At 35.4% G+C, this 24,525-nt stretch overlaps 1 protein-coding gene across 1 annotated transcript; it reads left to right on the forward strand.

The window, feature by feature from the left end:
* The first annotated feature begins 397 nt into the window (after nucleotides 1-397).
* Nucleotides 398-4,023, forward strand: LOC132097156 (perforin-1-like). The gene is made up of 2 exons (XM_059502780.1): nucleotides 398-933; nucleotides 2,070-4,023. The coding sequence occupies exons 1-2, from the start codon at nucleotides 404-406 to the stop codon at nucleotides 3,091-3,093; spliced, it is 1,554 nt and encodes a 517-aa protein (XP_059358763.1). The 5' UTR covers nucleotides 398-403; the 3' UTR covers nucleotides 3,094-4,023.
* The last annotated feature ends 20,502 nt before the right edge of the window (nucleotides 4,024-24,525 follow it).

Here is a 24,525-nt window from a genome sequence, read left to right on the forward strand (position 1 = left end):
AGTCTCAGTCTTCACAGTGCTTCTTTTTAAAATTAGCATTCCAGAAAGTGACTCCATGTTTTGAAAGAAGAACAGAGAAAAGGCTTTTTCAGAAGTAGGTCAACATGGTGGTATTACGCAGATGGAACAGACTGCTGCATAAAAGCTGCTCTTGGTAGGTAAAACTGACATTGGTGAGCTGATGTTTTTTTATCAGATAAGATATTTAAAGAAGATTTCTATGCCATAGATAATACAAACTAAACTGCATTCTGGAATTTGATTATGCAATTTTTACAATAGTGTTCTAACATTATTATGATGATTATTATTATTTAAACTTTGCATGTATATTGCCTCATAAAATATTTTTTATCTTAGAAATAATGAAATATAAGCATTTGAACCTTTCTCTTTAGACATCATGGAGACAAATCACTGTGTTTTCCACGTGTTTCTCTGCATTTCTCTGATCTTGACGCACTGGCACAAGGGGTCAGCTTGTCATACAGGCTCTCAGGTAGAATGTGATAAAGCCCCATTTGTGCCTGGTTACAACTTGGCGGGTGAAGGATTTGATGTTGTCAGGATGCGCCGTAAAGGTGCTTTTTTGATCAATGTCAAGTCACACATGGATAATGGCAATTGTACTGTCTGCAAGAACCGCTTTCAGGGAGGGCAGATGCAGAAACTTCCTTCAGCTGTGCTGGACTGGCGTCCCTTCAGCCGCTGCAGCAAACAGCTTTCTAGTGCTCTTCATCATTCTGTCGACTCCCTAATGAAGAGTTCAACGTCACTCATCAATAACAACTGGGAAATGGACCTTAGCCTGGATAACATAGGAAAGGCAATTTTTGGAGGGAGCCGTTCAGATATTGCTAAATTTGCCCAATCTCAGAATGCAATGGATAAGGCAACATTTGCCCTCCATGAGCTCAGCTGCACATATTACAGGTAAGTATACATATGAGTTTATGACACTTTTTGCATTGTATTTATAATGACTTGTTAATGATGACAGCCTGACTCTTTCCCTGTATCTCTGAACATGCGTACAATATTGTTAGATGATTTGAAAACTGAGAAAGCACATAGGCCTACAATTAATGATCTTTATCCTGTTACATACATTGCATTTATTTAACAGTCTCATATATCATATCTACGGTGGACAAATTGAAATCTAAGAATTCCTAAATAACATATAAATTAGTCTGTTAAGGCTACCTTCTGTTAAGGTTTAAGATGTTAACATTTCTATATCATATAATAATCTCATCCATTTTGGCAACAATACACCTGTCACTGATCTGGACACTTGTAAACTAGTAACAGTTTTAAAAATATCTGCAAAAATCTATCTTCTAAACTATGTATTTAACCAAATACACCTTGAAACTATATATTTTGGGTTTTAGAAATGGCAGGGAGGATTTTTTACAGGAAATTGCATGCAGACGTCATTATATATAACATCATATTATTCACAGACAGGACTCAATAAGTTAAACGTTTTGTGTCACAAACAATAATTATTTGGACCATGGTTCATTAAAAAGGCAGGCCTCTGGGGAATCATAAAAAACGTTATTCATTTGTCCACCTGCTCTAATAAGAATAAGATGGTGTGTGTGTATACACAGACAAGCAGAGCCAAAGCACAACCAAAACAAAGTTATTCCGCAAGATGCATGCAGTTACAGTTCAAAGCTACATTAAAGGGTTCGTTCACCCAAAATCTAAATTCGTCCATGTTTTGCTCACCCTCGAAGCATCCTAGGTGTATGTGTCTTTCTTCTTTCAGAATAATCCAGTCAGAGTTAAAATTGTCCTTGGGATTGCGTGTTATGAGGAAGAGTAATTATCTCAAAGATGCTTACAATTTAGTCCTAAATCGCTTGAAAAGTCAGCCAAATCATGGTTTTATCTGAAAAACAAACTTAGAGCATGTTTAATAAGTACTTTCTTATCACCTCATTGACCAAATTACTATCAAAAACACTGAAAAAGAAAACAGGAAAGAGTACAGTTTTATTTAGACACCACAGCCGAAATCTGCTGACAGATGACTCGTTGTTGTTCATTTGCAGTTACAGAGTTACAGACCACCCAGAGCTCAGCAATGAATTCTCAAAACACCTTCAGCGACTTCCGACACAATATGATGAGGAAACAAAACCCCTGTACCGAAGAACTATAGATACTTACGGCACTCACTACATACATCAAGTCCATCTGGGAGGGCGAGTGAGGCGGGCCACAGCTTTTCGAACTTGTCTTGCAACACTGAAGGGTTTCTCAGAGACTGATATCAAGAACTGTCTGAATATTGAGTTAAAGATGACTTTGGGTTTCCTTCCAGCTAATGCCTCACTTTCCAACAAATGCTCTCAAATCCTTAAAGATAACTTGAGCATGGGATTCTACCAGGGCTTCATGACACACAAGATAGAAGTGTTGGGAGGTGAAAAATACTTTCCAGACCTAGTTTTAAACAAAAGCCCAGCTGAATCCTACTCAAACTGGATGATGAGCTTGCATGACAATCCTGAAGTCATATCATATGCAATTTTCCCTCTTCATCACCTGGTGGCTGATCCTGAGATTAGTGTCAATCTAAAAAGAGCAGTAACTGCGTATATTGAAGAAAACATGCTTTCTGTAAATCACAAAGAGGATCAAGGATGCTCACAAACACCAAATCTGGACCACAATTGCTGTCCTATGCGAGCCGGCCGTGGCAAGTTAGAAGTGTTTGTACAGAGAGCCACAGGCCTGAAAGCAGATCTCTTCACACGTACTGACGGTTACGTGAAAGTTTGGTACAACCTCATGTATGAGGAGACTGAGGTGGTTATGGACAATAATGATCCTGAATGGAACATCAGCTATGATTTTGGATCAGTTGAGTTTGGTCATGAACTCATATTTGAGGTTTGGGACATTGATGTCATTTATAATGACATGGTGGGGAGATGCGTGGTCAGCCCTGAACGTGGAACTCATTCACACAGTTGTAAATTAAAGAGAGGCATCCTGTATTTCACCTACAATGCATTTTGTGATGCTCATCTAACAGGACCCAGGTGTAGCAGATATTCACCAAAAACATAAGACCTTGTATTTGTATGGAAAAATGACACAAAAAGAAAATGAAGCATATTTAGAATGAAGAATATTTATGCATATTGCTTTTAAGATAGTTGTATAGACGTATAAAAAAAAATATATTTTTTTTAAATTAATATACAAGTAGTGTATATAAGGGTATATAAGTAGTGTGTTCAAATGAAACTTCACATTTTGATATCTCTGGTGGAAAAAGATGACTACAGAGGTTTTAGCTGTTGGTGTTTTTTTTTCAAGACTAATAGATTACTACTGCACTTGCTCTACTACAGAAATTAGTTTTGCTTTCAATGGTCTGATTCCTGTGTGTGTTTGTAGTTTACTGGTTCATTAAAGACAGTGCACAATGACTTTTCAATACGTAAGACAAGAAATGATGTGCTGTGTTTATCACGCCAAAGTCACTGGTTCATTTCCCACGGAGCACACAGTTATTAAATAAAATATATTTATATAATAAATTTAAAAAAAAACAACCAAATAAAAAAAAAGTCAGAAATGCAAATAGAAAATGGTCTTTCATTTTGTTTAATTTTTTTTTCCCCAGACCAAAAGCAAGACTAAGTACATCATAGAGGCCCCACAATATTCTCCAAACAGGTATCCCAAAGAAAACAGAGGTTAGACACAAATAGTTGCAAATCCTTGAAGATAACATGAGTATGGGCTTCTACCAGGGCTTCATGACACACAAGTTTCTGAGAGGTGAGAAATACTTTCCAGACCTCATTTAAACCAAAGCCCAGCTCAAACTGGATGATGAGCTTACATATCAATCCTGATGTTATATGCATGTTCACCACTTCATCATCTGGAGGATGATCCTGAGTTTAGATAGAAACTAGAAAAAATAAAACATTCTACCATAACAGACAATGCACAAATAGATAGGACATAAATTGCAAAATAGAGGATTGTTTAAATTTAACCCAGGTGAACAAAAAATACACAAAAGGAGAAGACTTCTCACAAAAAAAAAAAAAAGATGATTAGGATTAACATGATCAGATAAAACTGATTTAAGTTTGACCTCAAATGCTATAACGTGAGTTGGTATGTCTTTTTGTATGTCTTTGTCAACATTGTTGTGAGCTATGAAAATAACTTTTGTGTTTTTCTAAGGTTCTAAAATTAAAAAATCATTTAGAAAAAATATGTTTTCAAATCTCCCCCTATAGTTAAACAAATCTTTCCTCTGTGGAAAAAGAACATTTTGGGCGGAAAAGTCATTATTTTTGCCCATAAAGACCTTATTGTTGCCTTCTTTAGTGTTCCCAAGAATACAGGTTTGGATGAGACATGAGGGTGAGTAAATGATTGCAGAAATTATATTTATAAAAGTAGTTTTGAATGTTTGTTAAAATTGTTCCAATGTGTACAATTTATTTATTAATTGGAATGCCATAATTCCTCTGAAGCAAATTTGACTGGCATATTAAATGAATGCACACATTTAAAACATTCAGAATTGTATTCTATTAATACAATGCACCGCAATAGTGTGGTAGGTTGTAACAACAGCACTTTCAGTATTTATATTTGCATTTTATTTGAAATTTTAGTAATTTAGTAGTGTTCAGGGATAAGCAACCATTTTTAAATTGAAGCAGATAAATATGGATATTACATTAAAGTTACATATTTGGGTGTGTTAAATAAGAGATTAGAAAATAGTTTTGCTTTTGGTCATCTGATTAGTATGTGACAAATTAAACAGTCTAACAACATTTACATGAAACAGCAGTCTGGAATCTTAAACTTTTTGAATTACAGAAAGTCATTATTAAAAAATTGTGATGACTCTAATTTGTACTAATTTTTACTAAGATATCCAAAATTACATAATATTTTCTCACTCTTGTTATGAATGTACAGAAAATATTAATTCAGAAGATCTAAACTTTGTCATTATGATTTAACTTGAGCATTTGTATACAGTTCTTTAGGCCACAAAATTAGGGTAGGGAATTGAAAATCAATTACAGTTCCAGAATCGCATACTTAAAGTCAGGAATTCATTCATAAATTCCCTGAGATTTAGTTTTTAATTTTTTCTTCAGGATTGTGAGAGAACTACAACCTCCATTTAAAAAAAGTCTCAATTCATAAAGAATCATGAATCTCTATTTTCCACACAAACAGCTCTTAATTGAGTGCAGTTTTTATGTAGCCAGCTGATTTTTGTTCATGGTATTGAGCAGCAATTCAATGTTTTGCAAAAAGAGACTCGAATATGGCAAGCCAAATTAACTTTTATTCATTCGCAGGATATGTATTCTTGATATCAACAATTCAATTTTCACTAGTAACAATGTTAATTCTTGATATCAACAATTATATTTCCACTAGTAACAATTAGAATTTTTGATACCAACAATTACATTTCCACTAGTAACAATGTTAATTTTTGATATCAGGAATTATATTTCTACTAGTAACAATTGCTATTTTTGATATCAACAATTAAATTTTCACTAGTAACAATGTTAATTCTTGATATCAACAATTCAATTTTCACTAGTAACAATGTTAATTCTTGATATCAGGAATTGTATTTTCACTATTTAAATGTCACCATAGGCTTCCATTCAAATTTAATTGTTGATATCAAGAATTGCATTCTTACTAGTTGAAATTCCGATTTCACATATCAGAAATACAATTCTTACTAGTAAAGACATTTATTTTTGATATCAGTAATCACATGGTTACTAGTACAGACGTCTATTCTTGATATCAACAATTTAATTCTTGATATCAACAATTTAATTGTCACTAGTGACAATGTTCATTTCTGATATCATTAATATAATCGTTACTAGTAAGAAAGCCATTTTAGATATCAGAAATTACCCTCCCAATTGTTGATATCAGAAATACATTTTCAGATATCAGAAATGAACAGTGTCACTAGTAACAATTACATTTTTGATATCAAGAATTAACATTTCAACTAGTAACAACTAAATTGTTGATATCAAGAATTCACATTTTTACTAGTAAAGATGTCATTGTTGATATCAAAAATTATATTTCTACTAGTAAGAAATACAAAGCTGATATGTGAATTTAGAATTGTAACTAGTAACAAATGCATTTTGATATCTGTAATAGTTTTGGCGCCGTTTTAACATTTTAACATGTGAATTGTTGATATCAACAATTTAATTCTTGATAACAACAATTACATTTCCACTAGTAACAACAGGTATTCTTGATATCAACAATGACGTCATCACTCGGAGAAGTACGTTTATCATATCAAAAATGAAATTACAACTAGTAATACACTTAATTCTTACATGTTAAAATTGCATTTTCACTAGTAAAAATTGTAATTTATGATATCATTAATTCCTTTTTGGATATGTGCATATCAATGAACCCCTTTTTGGATATGTGCATAATTTAATGACGAGTCCAACCCTTTATGAATGTTTATGGAGGATAGACGACAAGGTAAAGAGTCCAACAGAGAATGGGCACATTCGATTGCCCTCTCGTGAAAATAAAATGCTCCTGTAGGCTATTTTTAATAATTATTTTTATTTTAATTTTGGCACAGCCTATTTAACTCCGCCTACCAACGTCTGGTAGAGTTAAACAATAATATAAAAAGACATTGGCATTATGTTGTGTTCTGTGGTGCAGATGGTAGAGCACAAAGCAATCGTTTTTGGAGGCGACAGACCCGGGTTCGATTCCGCCTTCTGCCGAGCTTTTTCTTCACCCTTTTCACATCCCCTATCACCTCGAAAGGCATATATTTTCAATAAAACTCTACGAAATTATTGAAAAGTGGAAAATAACGTGGAAATTGTGTAATGCTAGGGGTAGTTGTAGGGGCGGTGTCCATTTAATCATTTGTAAATAAAAATTATAATTTACACTCAATATGTTATTATTGTTATTATTATTTATAATGTGGCCTACAACAATAATGAGGTGCACATATTGGTCACTACTTGCACTAAGTAGCACGAGCAGCATCAAACTATTTGTAAGAAAATACTCATATTTATTAAAAAGTGTAAATAGAATATATTGCTAATAAAATATGCTATTTTCACTTAGTGTAAATATAATTCATTGTATTCAAATAGGCCTGCCAAAATCTAATTCTAAACTATCAGCCAATTCAACTGGAAGATTAAGGCTGTGGTATTAAGTTTTCAGACTATAAGGATCCTTCTAAGCCTTTTTCAGTTTTATTTACATTTACATTTAATTATTTAGCAGACGCTTTTATACAATAACAATAGAAGCAGTCAGATCAACAAAAGAACAAAATCAGTATACAAGTGCCATGACAAGTCTCAGTTAGTCTAGTACAGAACGCATAGCCAGGTTTTTTTTTTATTAAATATGAAAAGAAAGAAAAGTGCTAGTATTAGTTGGTTAAGTGCTGGCGAAAAAGATGAGTCTTAAGATGTTTCATGAAAATGAGTAAAGATTCAGCTGTACGAATTGAGATTGGGAGGTCATTCCACCAGCTGGGCACAGTCCAGGAAAAGGTCCGTGAGAGTGATTTTGAACTTCTTTGGGATGGCACCACAAGGCGTCGTTCACTTGCAGAGCGCAAACTTCTGGAGGGCACATAAGATTTAACTAGTGAGTTTAGGTATGTTGGTGTCGTGCCAGTGGTCTTCTTGTAGGCAAGCATCAGTATCTTGAATTTGATGCGAGCAGCTACTGGTAGCCAGTGTAACCTGATGGGGACAGGAGTAACGTGAGCTTTTTTTGACTCATTGAAGACAACCCTCGCTGCTGCATTCTGGATCAGCAGAGGCTTGATAGTACATGCAGGAAGAGCCAGGAGGACATTACAATAGTCCAGTCTGGAGAGTACGAGAGCTTGGACAAGAAGTAGGGTGGCTTGCTTTGACAGGAAGGGTCTAATCTTCCTAATGTTATATAAGGCAAATCTGCAGGACCGGCTCGTTGTAGCAATGTGGTCTGTGAAGCTTAACTGATGATCCATCACAACTCCTAGGTTTCTGGCTGAATTGAAAATAAATGCAATAAATGTGTATGTAGTGTAGCGACAGTAGTTTAATATTATTGGTGTGCATAGAAATATGTTAAATGCTTGTAGATAATTTACCCCAATAAAACAAACTTGATTAAATATACAGTATCTCACAGAAGTGAGTACACCCCTCACATTTTTGTAAACGTTTTATTATACCTTTTCATGTGACAACACTGAAGAAATGACACTTTGCTACAATTTAAAGTAGTGAGTGTACAGCTTGTATAACAGTGTAAATTTACTGTCCCCTCAAAATAACTCAACACATACCCATTAATGTCTAAAGCGCTGGCCACAAAAGTGAGTACACCCCAAGTGAAAATGTTCAAATTGGGCCCATTAGCCATTTTCTCTCCCCGGTGTCATGTGACTCATTAGTGTTACAAGGTCTCAGGTGTGAATGGGGAGCAGGTGTGTTAATCTGGTGTTATAACTCTCACTCTCTCATACTGGTCACTGGAAGTTCAACACGGCACCTCATGGCAAAGAACTCTCTGAGGATCTGAAAAAAAGAATTGTTGGTCTACATAAAGATGACGTAGGCTATAAGAACATGCAGCATGGTGGTTTAACAGGATAGGTTTCACTCAGAACAGGCCTTGCCATGGTCAACCAAAGAAGTTGAGTTCACGTGCTCAGCATCATATCCAGATGTTGTGTTTGGGAAATAGACGTATGAGTGCTGCCAGCATTGCTGCAGAGGTTGAAGGGGTGGTTGGGGGGTCAGCCTGTCAGTGCTCAGACTGCATCAGATTGGTCTGCAGGGCTGTCGTCCCAGAAGGAAGCCTCTTCTGAAGATGATGCACAAGAAAGCCTGCAAACAGTTTGCTGAAGACAAGCAGACTAAGGACATAGATTACTGGAACCATGTCCTGTGGTCTGATGAGACCAACGTATTCCCTTCAGATGGTGTCAAGCGCGTGGTGGCAACCAGGTGAGGAGTACAAAGACAATGTGTCTTGCCTTCAATCAAGCATGGTGGTGGAAGTGTCATGGTCTGGGCCTGCATGACTGCTGCCGGCACTGAGGAGATACAGTTCACTGAGGGAACCATGAATGCCAACAGGTACTGTGAAATACTGAAGCAGAGCATGATCCCCTCCCTTCGGAGACTGGGCCGCAGGAAAGTATTCCAACATGATAACGACCCCAAACACACCTTCAAGACGACCACTGCGTTGCTAAAGAAGCTGAGGTGAAAGGGGATGGATTGGTCAAGCATGGGCATCCTCAATCGGAAGGTGGAAGAGCACAAGGTCTCTGAGATCTGAAAGAGGACTCCAGTGGCAACATGTGAAATCCAAGCCCAAGAGGGTTAACATTGAAATGGCTGAGACAGACATGAGAAAGAGGTTCAATAGACTTTATCAACAACATGTTATATAAAAATAATGCATATTAGGACTTGACTCATTCAGGTAGCCAGCGATATTACAAAAAAAAAAAAAAAAGTCCAGTAAAATGTTTGTATGATGCATTATTCCCTTTTATGTTTTATGTTTTTCGTTTTGGTTGTTTTTTATTTTTTATTTGATGTATTAGAAGAAAGTGTAAAAAACCCCAAAAATAAACACCTGAAAAAACGAAATGAAGTTACTTTTAAAACTAAATGAATGTCTTGTTCATTTTTCCTTTGAATTATCCGAAGGACTTGGTGGCCAATAAAAAGAAACGGCATCAATTGACTTTTTTACAATTAACACAAATAAATAAATAATAATAATCCAGCCATAATATAATTTTCAAGTTTCAACGACAAAAGAAATAAATAAAGGAGGAGCGGTTTCTGCACGTGGATGTTCTTCTGCCATCTTTGGCCAATGCTGAGGCTAGAACGAGGGGTGTCGGAAAATCTCATTAATATTCATGATCTCCTTTATTTTTGATATCAGTAATCACGTGGTTACTAGTACAGACGTCGATTCTGATATCAACAATTTAATTGTTGATATCAACAATGTTAATTCTTGATATCAACAATTCAATTTTCCCTAGTAACAATGTTAATTCTTGATATCAACAATTCAATTTTCACTAGTAACAACTGCTATTTTTGATATCAACAATTCAATTTCCACTAGTAACAATGTTAATTCTTGATATCAACAATTCAATTTTCACTAGTAACAATGTTAATTCTTGATATCAGGAATTGTATTTTCACTAGTTAAATGTCACCATAGGCTTCCATTCAAATTTAATTGTTGATATCAAGAATTGCTTTCTTACTAGTTGAAATTCCGATTTCACATATCAGAAATACAATTCTTACTAGTAAAGACCTTTATTTTTGATATCAGTAATCACACGGCTACTAGTACCGACGTCAATTCTTGATATCAACAATTTAATTGTTGATATCAACAATTACATTTTCACTAGTAACGACACGTATTCTTGATATCAAAAATGACGTCATCAGAAATGCAGAAATGCGTTTATCATATCAAAAATGAAATTACAACTAGTAATACACATAATTCTTGATATCTTTAACTTAATTGTTACATGTTAAAATTACATTTTCACTAGTAAAAATTGTTATTTTAGTTATCATGAATTCCTTTTTGGATATGTGCATAGCAATGAACTCCTTTTTGGATATGTGCATAATTTAATGACGAGTGCAACCCTTTATGAATGTTTATGGCGGATAAACGACAAGATACAGCGCAAAAAAGAGAACGGGCACATTCGATTGCCCTCTCATGAAAATAAAACGCTCCTGTAGGCTATTTTTAATAATTATTTTGTTTTTATTTTGAAAGGGACTACTTAACTCCGCCTACAAACGTATGGGAGTGTTTGTAAAGGATGCAAAAAGATGTGGTTGTACTGTCGGTTTCTGGGGCGCAGATGGTAATGCGCCAGCAGTCTGCGTTTTGTCAAGACGGACCCGAGTTCGATTCCGCCTTTTGCCAAGCTCTTTCTTTATCCTTTTCCCGTCCCGTATCACATCGGAAAGTTATGTATTTTCAATAAAACTCAACGAAATGATCGAAAAGTGAAAAATAACGTGGATATTGTGTAAGGTTAGGTCTAGTTGTAGGAGCTCCGGAAAGTTAAGGTTTGGATGGCATTTAATTTCAAATTAAATAGCATCAGTGTGCATTGCATACATTAGAAATATATCGATTAAAATTAGCAACCAGACTTATGACGTTATATTACTTAACACTTATTTAAGACACTTTTTCGAGTATATATCGAAAGCAATTTAGAGAGAAATGGCTATGTGGAATATGTGTACTAGGAATTTGTTACGACATTCTAGTTCACCCAATAGCGGGCGATGTTGTGCTAAATAGAGTGTGGTGCTGAAGTGAATGTTTATAATCTTTTTCCGCTTTTATTTATAAAGTTGTTTTTGTATTTATTATTGTTTTCAGCTGTTTGTCATGTATGAATTATTCAGAACGATTCTTTTAATAAAACATGTTTTTTTCTCTCACCGTCATTGTGAATTGTACCGTGTTTAATCGGGTCAGTGCATTACTGTCGCTTCAAGCTGTCATTGGAACACCTGTACAGATTGTTGATAAAATATAAATAAATAGTTCTCTTTATGAAAGGCGATACAGCACAGATTGAACTGACAGTTGGACTGGCTGGCTCTGAGTACGCTCCTCACGTTCTGTCTAAATTTTGTTATACCTTTCATATGACAATACTGAAGAAATGGCTCTTTGCTACAATGTAAAGTAGGCCTAGTGAGTATGCAGCTTGTATAACAGTGTAACATTTACATTTATTTACCATTCCTCTTGTCCACCGATGCTTCAAGAACCGGACAACATGTTATATAAAAATAATTCCTATAGGACACGACTCATTCATGTAGCCAACGATATTCCAAAAAAAAAAAAAAGAAAAAAAAAAGATCTGTTTGTATGACGCATTATTATCTGTTATATTTTTTTCCTTTAGTTGTACTTTTTTTTGATGTATTAGAAGAAAGTGTAATAAAACCAAAAATAAACACCTGAAAAAGCGACATGAAGTTATTTTTTAAACTAAATAAATGCATTGTTCACTTTCCTTTAATTATGTGAATGACTTGTTGGCCAATAAAAAGAAACAGCATAAATTTATTTTTATTTATTTATTTTTTTACAATTAACAAAATGTTTTTAAATGAATCCAGCCATAATGTAATTTTCAAGTTTCACTGACAAAACAAATAAATAAAGGAGGAGCCATTTCTGCACATGGATGTTCTTCTGCCATCTTTGGCCAATGCTGAAAATGGAGGAGTGTCGAAAATCTCATTAATATTCATGATCTCATTACCATAGCTATTCTTACATGTAAAAATGGCATTTCTACATATCTGTAAAAGTATTTTTACTAGTTAAAATGTTATTTAAAGACGGTGCGATTTTTGCTGTCGTACGAGTTCGCATGCGATTTTTTTCAATCGTGTGGAAATCGCGTATGCTCGTATGGTCGCGGCTCGTATCATTTGCGATGAATTACGAGCCGAGCAGAGTGGCTTACGAGCACTTCCCGACCTCCCGATCATTTTTAAACATGTCTAAAAAGTTTGTGAGCTAACGGTTTGAATTTGTAACGTGTGCAGTTGAACGAGCCGATTTGTTGATTTATCTGAAGTTGACCAATCACGAACTAGGAAAACCACAGAAGAAGAAACACGAACAGGGCAGCGCCACGGCGAATGTGGACTATTGACCAGGAGGATAAACTCGCTGAAGTCTGACAGGAACAGCGAGCGCTGTATGATGTTTCTAGCAACGTGTACCATGCTTTTTAGTTCTCTCTCTCTCGCGCGCGCTCTCTCTCTCACACACGCATTATGTAGTTTACAGGGACTCTCCATAGACGTAACGGTATTCTATACTGTATATCCCCATACACTACCTCTATCCATTACGGAAAATGCATGTTTAAAATTTCTATTAAACACCGTATAGTATTTTTTTAAAGCCATTTGGTTTACGAGGGCATAGAAATTGTCCTCACAAACCATGTTTACATTGTAATACCTATTTCAGATATTTATAAACCTACAAGAACACACACACACACACACAGGGTGACCAAACGTCCCGGTTTCCTATTGCTGAAAAATAACATGTACGTGTAGGAAACAGTCACGGCTTGTATCAATATTGTATATGCAGTTATGGGAGAGGGCGAGCAGTTATATTAGGTGCGTTCGACTTGAAGCAGCGCTGCACAGAATGACATCACCTGTATGGCATCAAAGTACCGCGAGAGCGATTCGAATGCATTGGATATGTGTGCTCTCTTAGCGCTCTCGCGGTACTTTAATGTCATACCTTCTGTGCGTGCAGCGGTGTTTCAAGTCGAACGCGTCTATCAACTTCGTGCGATTGCTTCTGGAATTCGCAGGTTGTAAAATCGTGTCGTATATCATCTCGTCCGTACGATTTTCAGATAAACTAACTCGTGCCGTGTGCGTGGACATACGATCTTCTGACCATCCGAATTCGCACCGTGTACGCCCGCCTTAAGATATCAGTAATTCTATTTTCACTAGTTGCAAGGACAATTTCAGATATCAACTGCCTTTGTTGATATCAATAATTACTTTGTTACTAGTAAAAATGTGAATTCTTGATATCACCAATTTAGTTGTTACTAGTTGAAATGTTAATTCTTGATATCAGTAAATGTATTTCAACATGTTACAATTGTTATTTTTGATATCTGAAAAATAATTTCTGATATCAATATAATTTCTGATATCTAAAATGGCTTTCTTACTAGTAACAATCACATTCATGATATCAGAAATGAACATTGTCACTAGTGACAATTAAATTGTTGATATCAAGAATTGACGTCGGTACTAGTAACCGTGTGATTACTGATATAAAAAATAAATGTCTTTACTAGTAAGAATTGTATTTCTGATATGTGAAATCGGAATTTCAACTAGTAAGAAAGCAATTCTTGATATCAACAATTAAATTTGAATGGAAGCCTATGGTGACATTTAAATAGTGAAAATACAATTCCTGATATCAAGAATTAACATTGTTACTAGTGAAAATTGAATTGTTGATATCAAGAATTAACATTGTTACTAGTGAAAATTGAATTGTTGATATCAAGAATTAACATTGTTACTAGTGGAAGTTGAATTGTTGATATCAAAAATAGCAGTTGTTACCAGTAGAAATCTAATTCCTGATATCAAAAATGAACATTTTGACTAGTGAAAATTGAATTGTTGATATCAAGAATACATATCCTGCGAATTAATAAAAGTTAATTTGGCTTGCCTATTGGCATTCCCAGGTTAAAAATAATTGATATCAAGAATTAACATTGTTACTAGTTGAAATATAATTCCTGATATCAAGAATTAACATTGTTACTAGTGGAAATGTAATTGTTGATATCAAGAATTAACATTGTTACTAGTGGAAATGTAATTGTTGATATCAAGAATTAACATTTTAACTAGTGAAAATTGAATTGTTGATATCAAGAATGCATATTCTGCGAATGAATAAAAGTCAATTCGGCTTGCCATACTCGAAACTAGAAATCAATAATCGGATTTAGCCTGGATTTCACTGACAGGGTCACACATTTGATGTGTAAATGTGTATATGTATGCCCTACTTTAAAATAGACCTTTGAAATAAACCATTTAATCTATTAATCTGTCTTTTTTTTCTTTATTTTTGTTTCTAGGTCCATAACCATCCATATACAGTCAAGGTGTATCCTGACTTCCCTTTTGACATACACTTTGTTCGACAGGCCAAAGAAATCACATATACTATTAAGAACAATCAAACAGGTCTAGCAATGTATCTATCAGAGAAACTCATTCTTGATTATGGCACCCATGTCATCACAAGTGTTGATGCTGGTGCCACATTGGTACAAGAGGACTATTTAAAAATGTCCTTTGTCACTAAGAATCAGTTGTCTTCTGTATCTTCATCAACAGGTCTTTCCTTCTTCGAAAAACTTAAATTTGATATTGGCAGCAATGCATTGCAAAAAAAAAAAAAAAAAACACAAATCAGTGGTTATTAGGGTAATATCACATATTCCTTAATTCAGAGCCATGGAGGTAAATATGAAGTAAACATAAGTAAATATATCCATATATCTCCACGGATATGCATCTTTGGTCTATAAATCCTTATTGACGCTGTTCAGTGAGTCTATGTGAACACAAATAAACCGCTGCAGACGTGACTGAATATGAATGAGTGGTGAATTTCTATTCAAAATGTGGCATAATACGGATTTATTATTTTGCACTCCTGACATAAATTACAAAATAACTGTTACTGCAACATTTTATCAAAACATTGGTCAAATATCGAAGCTAGAGTCTTTAAACTTTCAATTGATGCAGTTTGTCCAGATCAAGTAAGAGAGTGATGTTTAACGGTTAAATCTTTAAAATAAAAAAATCTTTATTGTGTGCATTTTTAAAGATCTTTGTACTCAAAAGCTGATACAATCACTATAGAAATGTTACTACTACTACTACTAATAATAATTATTATTATCAGCATTATTTTTATTATTATTAGTAGTAGTGGTAGTAGTATTATTGGTGTTGTTGACAATTATATACTGTAAGCTAGTATTTCTGTGATATGATATACAGTGGTGGCCAAAATTATTAGAACAATAGTATCTTCACCAGCTAACACAAGTGCCTAAAACTTTTAAAACTACTGTAGCTTTGCAGGGAGGTTACTTGGAGCACCTTGGTGACATTGCCACAGTTCTTCTGGATTGAGTCTGTCTCAGTTTGTTCTGTTATTCCAGACAGACTGGATGATGATGATGAGATCAGATCTCTGTGTGGAGCACTGGTTATTGTCAGACTCCTTGTGCAAATAAAAATCTCACTGGATTAATGACAAAATTAATGTTTGGAAATGTAAAACGTTATCCTGACACACTACAGCAAAAGATAAAATAACTGACTTGAAAACATTTTTTTCTGGTGAAAATAATAGTGTTGTAATAAAACTGACCACCACTGTATGAGCATACAGGCTATAGATACAGTTTAATCATGTTTAAACTCAATCCAGAGCAAAAACAGTTATCCTAATTTAAAACAGGTTTAAAAACTCAAGTTCTACTTTCGCCTTTCTGTTTACTTTCTTCTCCGTACACTTTTTTTTAATGTTCACTGTTTTGCAATAAATCATACTGGGATGTTTGTTAAAAAAGGTTGGATGTGGCACAGCCCTACTTACGAAATTTACCACTAGAGGCCACTGCAGCAGCACACAGCTGTTTTCTGACCTCACTTACTGCGAAGGATGCTATTGCTACACTGTATCTTTAGGTAACAAATAGATGTTTGCATACATGCATACATATAAAGAGAGAAAGAGTTTGTTTGTGTGTGTGTGTGTGTGTGTGTGTGTGTGTAAGTATATTACGTGTATTATAAGTAATTACAAGTAATTTTTAAGTTCATTCTTGTTGGCTGTTCAGAGAGAGTCACGTCAGGGCTTATAAAATCCTGATGTAGTTAAACCAAACTTTAAAAGCAAGCTGCAGTACAAGTAATTAATTTAATATCAGTGCATCTTTGTGAGATTTAGGATTGTGTATAATTAAGGAAGAGACATAGTCTCAAAGATGCTTAAATTCACATGTAATACTCATCAGACTAAACAATTTAGTCATAAACACTTCACACAAAACAAGGGGAGCTAGCTATTAGCTATTATGCCGCCCACAGTTGGAACCAGCTTCCAGAAGAGATCACATGTGCTTAAACATTAGCCACCTTTAAATCTAGACTCAAAACTCAAGTGAGGTGGGTCACAGCTTTTCAAACTTGTTTTGCAACCCTAAAGGTCTTCTCAGAGATCAATATCAAGAACTGCCTGAACATTGAGTTAAAAACTAATGCCATGCTTTCCAACAAATACTCTCAAATCCAGTCTCAAAGATAAGATACCCATGGGATGTAGACATACGATGGCTCCATGACACAAGATAGGGGGAGGGGTGTTGGAAGGGGAGAAATACTTTCCAAAGTTTTAAACCAAAGCCCAGTTGAAGCAAACTCAAACTGTTTCAATTTCGTTTTCTCCTGGAGGGAATACCTTCTGCCATTCTTAAGTAAGTTCCACTGTGTGAAGTGGACATGGGATGTTTATATGGACAGACCCTCTATTTTGACCGAGGGAGTGGGTCTACTTCATATGTACACTTCGATCGCTCCATAGACCACAATGCAAGACAATTGTGCAAGCGTTCCACCAGTAGAGAACACTTGTGGAACATAATCAATGGCATATATATAAGTCAAGGAGAGATGAGGGGAAGTTAGCTGAGGGACAGGCATAAAAAAGCAGCCTATAACTTGTGAGAGTCATGTGACTGACTTTTTGCTAAGGGTTCCAAAGTGGCAGGAATCATTTAAACAACTGCAGAATTTCCAGGTCTTAAAAATGGATGTTCTATCAGTGGCAGGTTACACAACACCCAGGAGAGCCACAGCTAATATTACTGAACCATCACTGAGCTTTTTTTCCCTTGTGTTATTTGAGTGAACAGTTGTGGCATATGCTTAATGGTGTATATGTGAAACGTCATCTGACGAAATTAGAAAATATGTCTCAATGCATCTGCTTCTCTGAGAAAGTGTTAACAACAATATGAATTGATGGTGATATCTAAAGACATTTAAGGTAATCAGCTAACTTGGACACTTGAACAGACAAGCCTTTCAGTGAGTATTAATCAGAAATAGACAGGCCATTAGCCTATATAAGTGGGCTCTGCATGCCATTTCATCAGAATCTTTCAAAAGAAGAGTGGCGAACAACAACTAGTAGCATGGCTAGCAACACAGAGCTCATTTCCATAATCTTAGGTAACCAAGGTTACGTTAATAACCAAGACATTCCCTTTCAATATGGCTCACTTACATTGTGTCACCTTGGGGAATGCAATCCAATAGTGCTGTGCTATCAGCACAGAACAAAAGGCGAATTCTACACGCCCAGCCTAAGGGTGCACTCAACCTACAGTATGGACCCATAACAGGCTTTCTTGCCAATACTCAACACAGTCTCACTCCCAACTTGTCATATATTGATACTTGGTCAGGACACCTTGGCATCGCTTTTTGACGCTCAAATTACACCTTTAACATAATTTTTTCGAAGCACATTTTGAACCTCCATTGTTTTTAGTTGTCTTAATTTAATGGTTTTCATGCATTTGTATTAAATGCAAATAATTGTATCTAAATTTATCATTTCATTGGAACACATAACCCCACCCCTACCCTTAAACCTACTCACTGCTGAACAATTTAAAACATGTAACTGGCAAGTAGTAAAAGTACTGACAAGTAAGTAACTGTAACTGTAACATGTAACTGACAAGTAAGTAAAAGTAGTCACAGGTATTTATTGCATAAACCAACCATAAACAAGCAGTATAAATGCATTACAAACATGTCATGTTGCATTCCAAGTCTTCTGAAGCCATACGATATCTTTAAGCAAAGAAGAGAGTAAAAAGTCCTCACTCTAATAAGATGCTGCAAGTCCAAGGAGGCATAGGTTAGCACCAGTGTTGGGGAGTAACTAGTTACATGTAACGGCGTTACGTAATTTAATTACACAATTATTGTAACTGTAATTAGTTACGGTTACAACGAAAAAATTAGTAATTAAATTACAGTTACTTATGAAATTTTTAACGATTACAAAGGGGATTACATTTGAATGTTTACACGCATCCACATACAGATTTAACTGATTTATTTCCCAAATTGCACGGACTATTCTGAGACATACCGCCCTAATAATTTCTGGGATGCGGAAATACAGTCTGGTTCGTAGAATCCAGTCATAAAAACGGAATGCCTAACGCGGACGGAATATGCCACATTTTGGATGACTAAATCAAAAGTAGGTCAGTACACTTGAATCAAAACATGACATGGACTAGTGTCTGTGAATATTAAGCGACAAAAATGCAATATATGACTTGCACATTCTGCGTGTCTGTGGAAATCAGGCGCGGACTGGACACCGGGAGAAACGGGACAATTCCCGGTGGCATGGCAGCCGATTTTGCCCCACTATTTAATATAATTATTGTATAATTGCCTGCCGAATGTACTAAAGCGATCATTTGCGAATCCGCCATTTGATAATTAAATCTCTAATAAGTCATGAAGTGTTAGTCATGACTCGCGCGCTCTCCGCGCCTCCGCCAAACGGTTTGGATCAGACTCAAGAGTAATCAATGCGAGAGAGAGCGAGAGAGAGCGAGAGAGAGCGAGAGAGAGAGAGAGCGAGAGCGAGAGCGAGAGCGAGAGAGAGAGAGAGAGAGAGAGAGAGAGAGAGAGAGAGAGAGAGAGAAGCAGAACTCCTGTTCAGGGTTTCAGGTCAGTTTCATCTGTAAAGATGCTTTTTTGTCTTTGTTTTTTTTATTTAATTAATCAAGCAGCAGCACGTTGCTCATCAGTCATCACTCAAAATACTATATAAAGGACATCATTATTATCTGTTGTAATGTTACAGTAGTAATTTAGCTGAAAAAAAATCAGATTTTTTTATAGGTTTAGGGGGAGCTACGATAGACAACAACACAACCCTTACGAAAATTAACATTTTAATATTTATCTATAAATCCAGAGAAAATGGTTACTATTGTTTAACTGTGATAACCAAAAATGTAAAATTATTTTACAAATGCATTTATTTAAAAATAAATACAAATCCATTTGCAAAAAAAAATAAAATAAACAAGGTTATTTTACTTTTATATAGGCTAATAAAATCATGGTTAATTTTTGTAAGGGAAAAATATGACTCGTGTACAGTATTAGGATTTTTCTATAAAGATATTGTAGCATTGTAGAGTATTGTATTGTAAAGTATAGTTTTGTTCAATCTTGAGTATTAAAGTCATGAGAGAGATGGATAACAGGGCAAAATAAAGAAACTGAAGAGAAAAATGGAAGTGAAGATGCAGTTCAGGAGAGAACTTTTAATTATTTTGCATGGTCCCAAATTAAAGATTTAAAATTGATAAAAATCGTTAGATAAACGATTATAGACGAAATAAATAAAATAAAAAATAGTTTGGTCCATGAATTTGTTTGTATGAGTTTGAATTTTCCAGTCTGAATTTTTTTCCATGGTTTTTTTCCATGGTTTTTATTTCCAAAGACATGGTTTCATTTACTACATGTAGGCCTACTGAAGCTCGCAGTGTTTTCAACCCCTGCCGCCTCAATATAGGAGTAAACAAGCACATAAACACAATTTCTAGAACTGCTCTGTGTCACTTCATGTGCATTTTACTTATTTTGAGAAAACTATCATCATATACAAAGAGACAGCAAAAACACCAATGTTTAGGAGTTTATTACACAGAATACGTCACATGCTTATTAGATAACTGTATTTAAGTTGATGTATATGCTTTTATTTATTATTCTTTAATTTTCACAAATTTAGAAAAGTAATCAAAAAGTACTCAAAAGTAATTAGTTACATTACTTTAATAAAGTAATTGAAAAAGTTACACTACTATTACATTTTAAACAGGGTAACTTGTAATCTGTAACCTATTACATTTCCAAAGTAACCTTCCCAACACTGGTTAGCACTACTGCGTCAATTATAAACTAAGAAAGTTTTTGCTTTGTAACAGGCATCTCCTTGGTGCAGCCACTGAAGCACACAAAAAACTGCCCTGATTTCCTGAATTTGCTAGAGTGCTCTACTTATACTCTGGGTGCCTGGTCTGGGCAGTGTAGATAGGATTGATAATCCCAGAAGCAGAAGCATGACTTGTGCTCTAAATGGACATAGAGCCATGCTTTGGCTTAAGAACAACCTTACAGTTGTTTGGCCCAAACTCAGGAAGCGCTTACCGAGAGCACATGCAAGTCACCAACTCACTTAACTGATGCCAAAGCCAGCAGGATAAATCTTTAGCGTGGATGAGATGCACCTCCTGTCCAGCAGCTCATGAAGGAAAGACTAAATTAGCAAAATGCTGCAGGACAAATGGTCTGTGTTCTGGTCTGCTCCACTGTACTGTCACACTCATTACAGCCATTTGCACAATATCTGCCCTGCTTACTGACAGCGCACTGTCAACTAGCGGACTTACTTCAGATGTTGGGCAAATTTATTTGTACATTTACATGTAGCATTAACAGCAACAAAGCTATTTTAATTATGAAATGCACCATTATGGCAAGTAAAGTTATCATTAAAGTGCATGATCATTACTGTAGATATGAATAAAAGTTTTGAAAATTAATTTAGACAGGTTTTCTTTCTTTCTGGGAAATTTGGAGATTTAGTTACCTCAAAGGGATGATGGTTCACACAAAAATTCTGTCATTAATTACTCACCCTCATGTCATTCCAAGTCTTCATTCATCTTTGAATCTCAAGATTAAGATATTTTTTATGAATTACGAGACCTCTCTGATGATGATGAACAATTATAAAAATAATGTATGTTTTATTGATAAATTTGTTCATTTAAGCAGCTCATGTTGCAATGAAAATAATCACATATTGGAATGCTTTGGTAAGATCACATGACAATGGAACAGTCTTCTGTTTGTGCCGCCTTCATTTACTTGCCCGTTTTCATCACTTTCATTTTAATTCTCCTGCATTAGGTGTTTGCTAAACAGAGCATCCAATCAGAGTTCTCACTTGCGCTGATGACCCTGACACCGATTGAACATGTTGAATCGAGAAAACTGCCGCTCACTCGAGCCTGATGAGAGCCGATGTCTGGAACAAACCAAACAAACTAATCCTACGGATGCTCACCGACAGCCCAACGTTGACTTGCAGGGGAGTGATGAAGGGGAGCCCTGTATGTGCCATATTCACAGAGCACTAGTTTTTCGCTCAGTGGTAAACAGAAGTTTGAAATAGCCACAGAGTATGCAATTTTTTTTGCATTTACTTTTGGCCTTATGAGAGATTTTCGGTACATCCTATACTGTATTCTAAAATGAGTGAGTAACCGTAAATTGACATTCTCAGAATTCCCTGCGATATATTTCAAATGTGATGTTTTTGTTGTTGAAATAACTATGCTTCGTAGTTTTTTCTTATCAGTTTTGTTTATTAGGGTTGTGAGTTACACCTAATGTTGTTAAATGAATGTTTCATGTGTGTTACCATAATGGTGTTTAGTGATTATGTGAATGAAACCGCGCACTTCTATATTTCTTAGTATTTAAAAGCTGCTTATGATAGGCTTTGGTTCATCATGTGACTTTCTCATCACCACCTCCTACATTTGGTGGTTATCAGTGTATTACAAAGGTACAAAAAAGATTTCAGTACTTCAATAGGTTGGTATATTATCATAATATTATTCATTATTAGCATGTAAATTTAAGTTAAAACCGTAAAATGTTGCTAACGTCCAAAATTCCAACAACCATAGCTGCCGTTTTTTTTTTACGTAAGGTTTAGTTTTTTTTATAGTGTCTACACATTTCTGTCTACAGTCAATTGTGTATATAAAGTGTTCTCAGAAAGAGTCACATTTTTTTTGCTTAACCTATGTACATTTATTCTAAAAATAAAGTTTAATGTCATACAAAAAATGTCACGCACTTTCCGCACAAAGCATTGGCCTGAGTACATTTAAAATTAACATTATAATAAATTTGAAAGAAAAAAACCATATAGAATTGTGACTGCACAAGTGGTGTAGTAATTTAGGAGGTACAATATGGCATAAAATCTGAAAGTATAACAACTGAACATCCATGAAACTTTATTTAATTAATATATTTAAATAACATTTAATTTTTTTTATTTGTATTTTTTAAATTGACATTTAACATTTTTTCACTAAAAAGTTATTGCAACCATGTAGCCTATAGGGCTGTCAAAATTGACGTTCGAATATTCCCTCTAAAAAATACACGAATATTCGAACTATTCGAACATCTGGTGGCGCATGTTGTCAATGACGCGCATTACGTCAATAACAGGCAAAAATAATACAAAGAGACATAACTACTTGTATAGATAGTCTATTTAAGTTTAAACATATGACAACGTATTACCTACACAAAAACAAGGAAATCAACTAATGGCCAAGACTGCAGACCTCACGCTCTCTCACCCTCACATTCTCTGCGCATAATGGTTTAAATGAACAAACACATTTTTGTGCAAGCAATTTAAGGTCGCGACTGTTGTCCCAATTATAGCAGGCTTCATTCAGTGATTGAAACAAATATTATTAGCTAATATTAATTGAAGTTTTACAGCATATAGAACTGACATTGAATGCTCCGAGCGAGCTGTGCTGTGGTAAACATGGAACTTTTCCTTGACATGAAACGATAAATAATCAAACCTCGGATCCATTGCTTGACAGAACTCCCCGAAGCCTGTCCCATCCACGATACTGATCGGTCTCATGTCCTTAAAAATGAACAAAATTATTTTATCCGTTATGGCCTCTTGTCGTGTTGCAGACAAAGTGCTTGTGGCGGGCGATGCAAAGTAACGTTAAGTGTCAAGACGTGACTGTTTAGATGGAGTTCCACACATTATGCCATGCTCATTTGGGTGCACATTTTTGAGATGTGACCTCATGTTGCTAGTTGTCGAATGGTATGCTAACTGTATCTTAAATAGCGTGCATACAACAATCTCGCGGGTCAACAATTTTACCTCATTTTCTCTGCTGCGGTCGAGTTGGGCTCTGCACTTGCTGGCATCTTCCATGAAGACGCGTCAACTTTCAGCAGTGATGCTGTGCCAGACAGTGCGACTCCTGTGAGGCTGTGACCTGTCCCTGAACCCTCAGGCGCGTTAGCGCGCCCACTCGCAAAGCAGACAACCACGCCTCTACTACCGGGGGCTTTTTTTTCCACATTTTTTTTTATTCGAATATTAATTTTCACCTTAGAAATTCGTTTTTTAAAACTATTCGAATACATATTCGAATTTAGAATATTCGTTGACAGCCCTAGTAGCCTATGAACACAGGTGAAGTGGGAGCGTCCAGCCGGCAGAGTATTCTGCAAGGTCTTAAAGCCTTCCTTGAGTGGCTGCGTTTGCAATTAAAAAAATTATTAGTGCAAAAAGAATGATTAATTTGTTATTTGTATGCGTAGGCCACAAAGTGTTGGCGAAATAACACATTAGCGAACCAGAGGGAATAATATGGATTTTTTTTTTTATGATTCGCAAACTTTCAAGGATTTTAAGGACCCGTGGGAACTCTTTGTAAAGCTGCTTTTAAACAACCTGTATTTTATAAAGTGCTATATAAACAAAGGTGACTTGACGCTAACCCAATGTTGATGAGTCTAAATCGAATTGGTAATAGTACTCAAACTTGCAATACTCAATCAAAAACCTAAA

This window comes from Carassius carassius, chromosome 21, assembly GCF_963082965.1.
Source record: "Carassius carassius chromosome 21, fCarCar2.1, whole genome shotgun sequence".
In the NCBI taxonomy this organism is placed as follows: domain Eukaryota; kingdom Metazoa; phylum Chordata; class Actinopteri; order Cypriniformes; family Cyprinidae; genus Carassius; species Carassius carassius.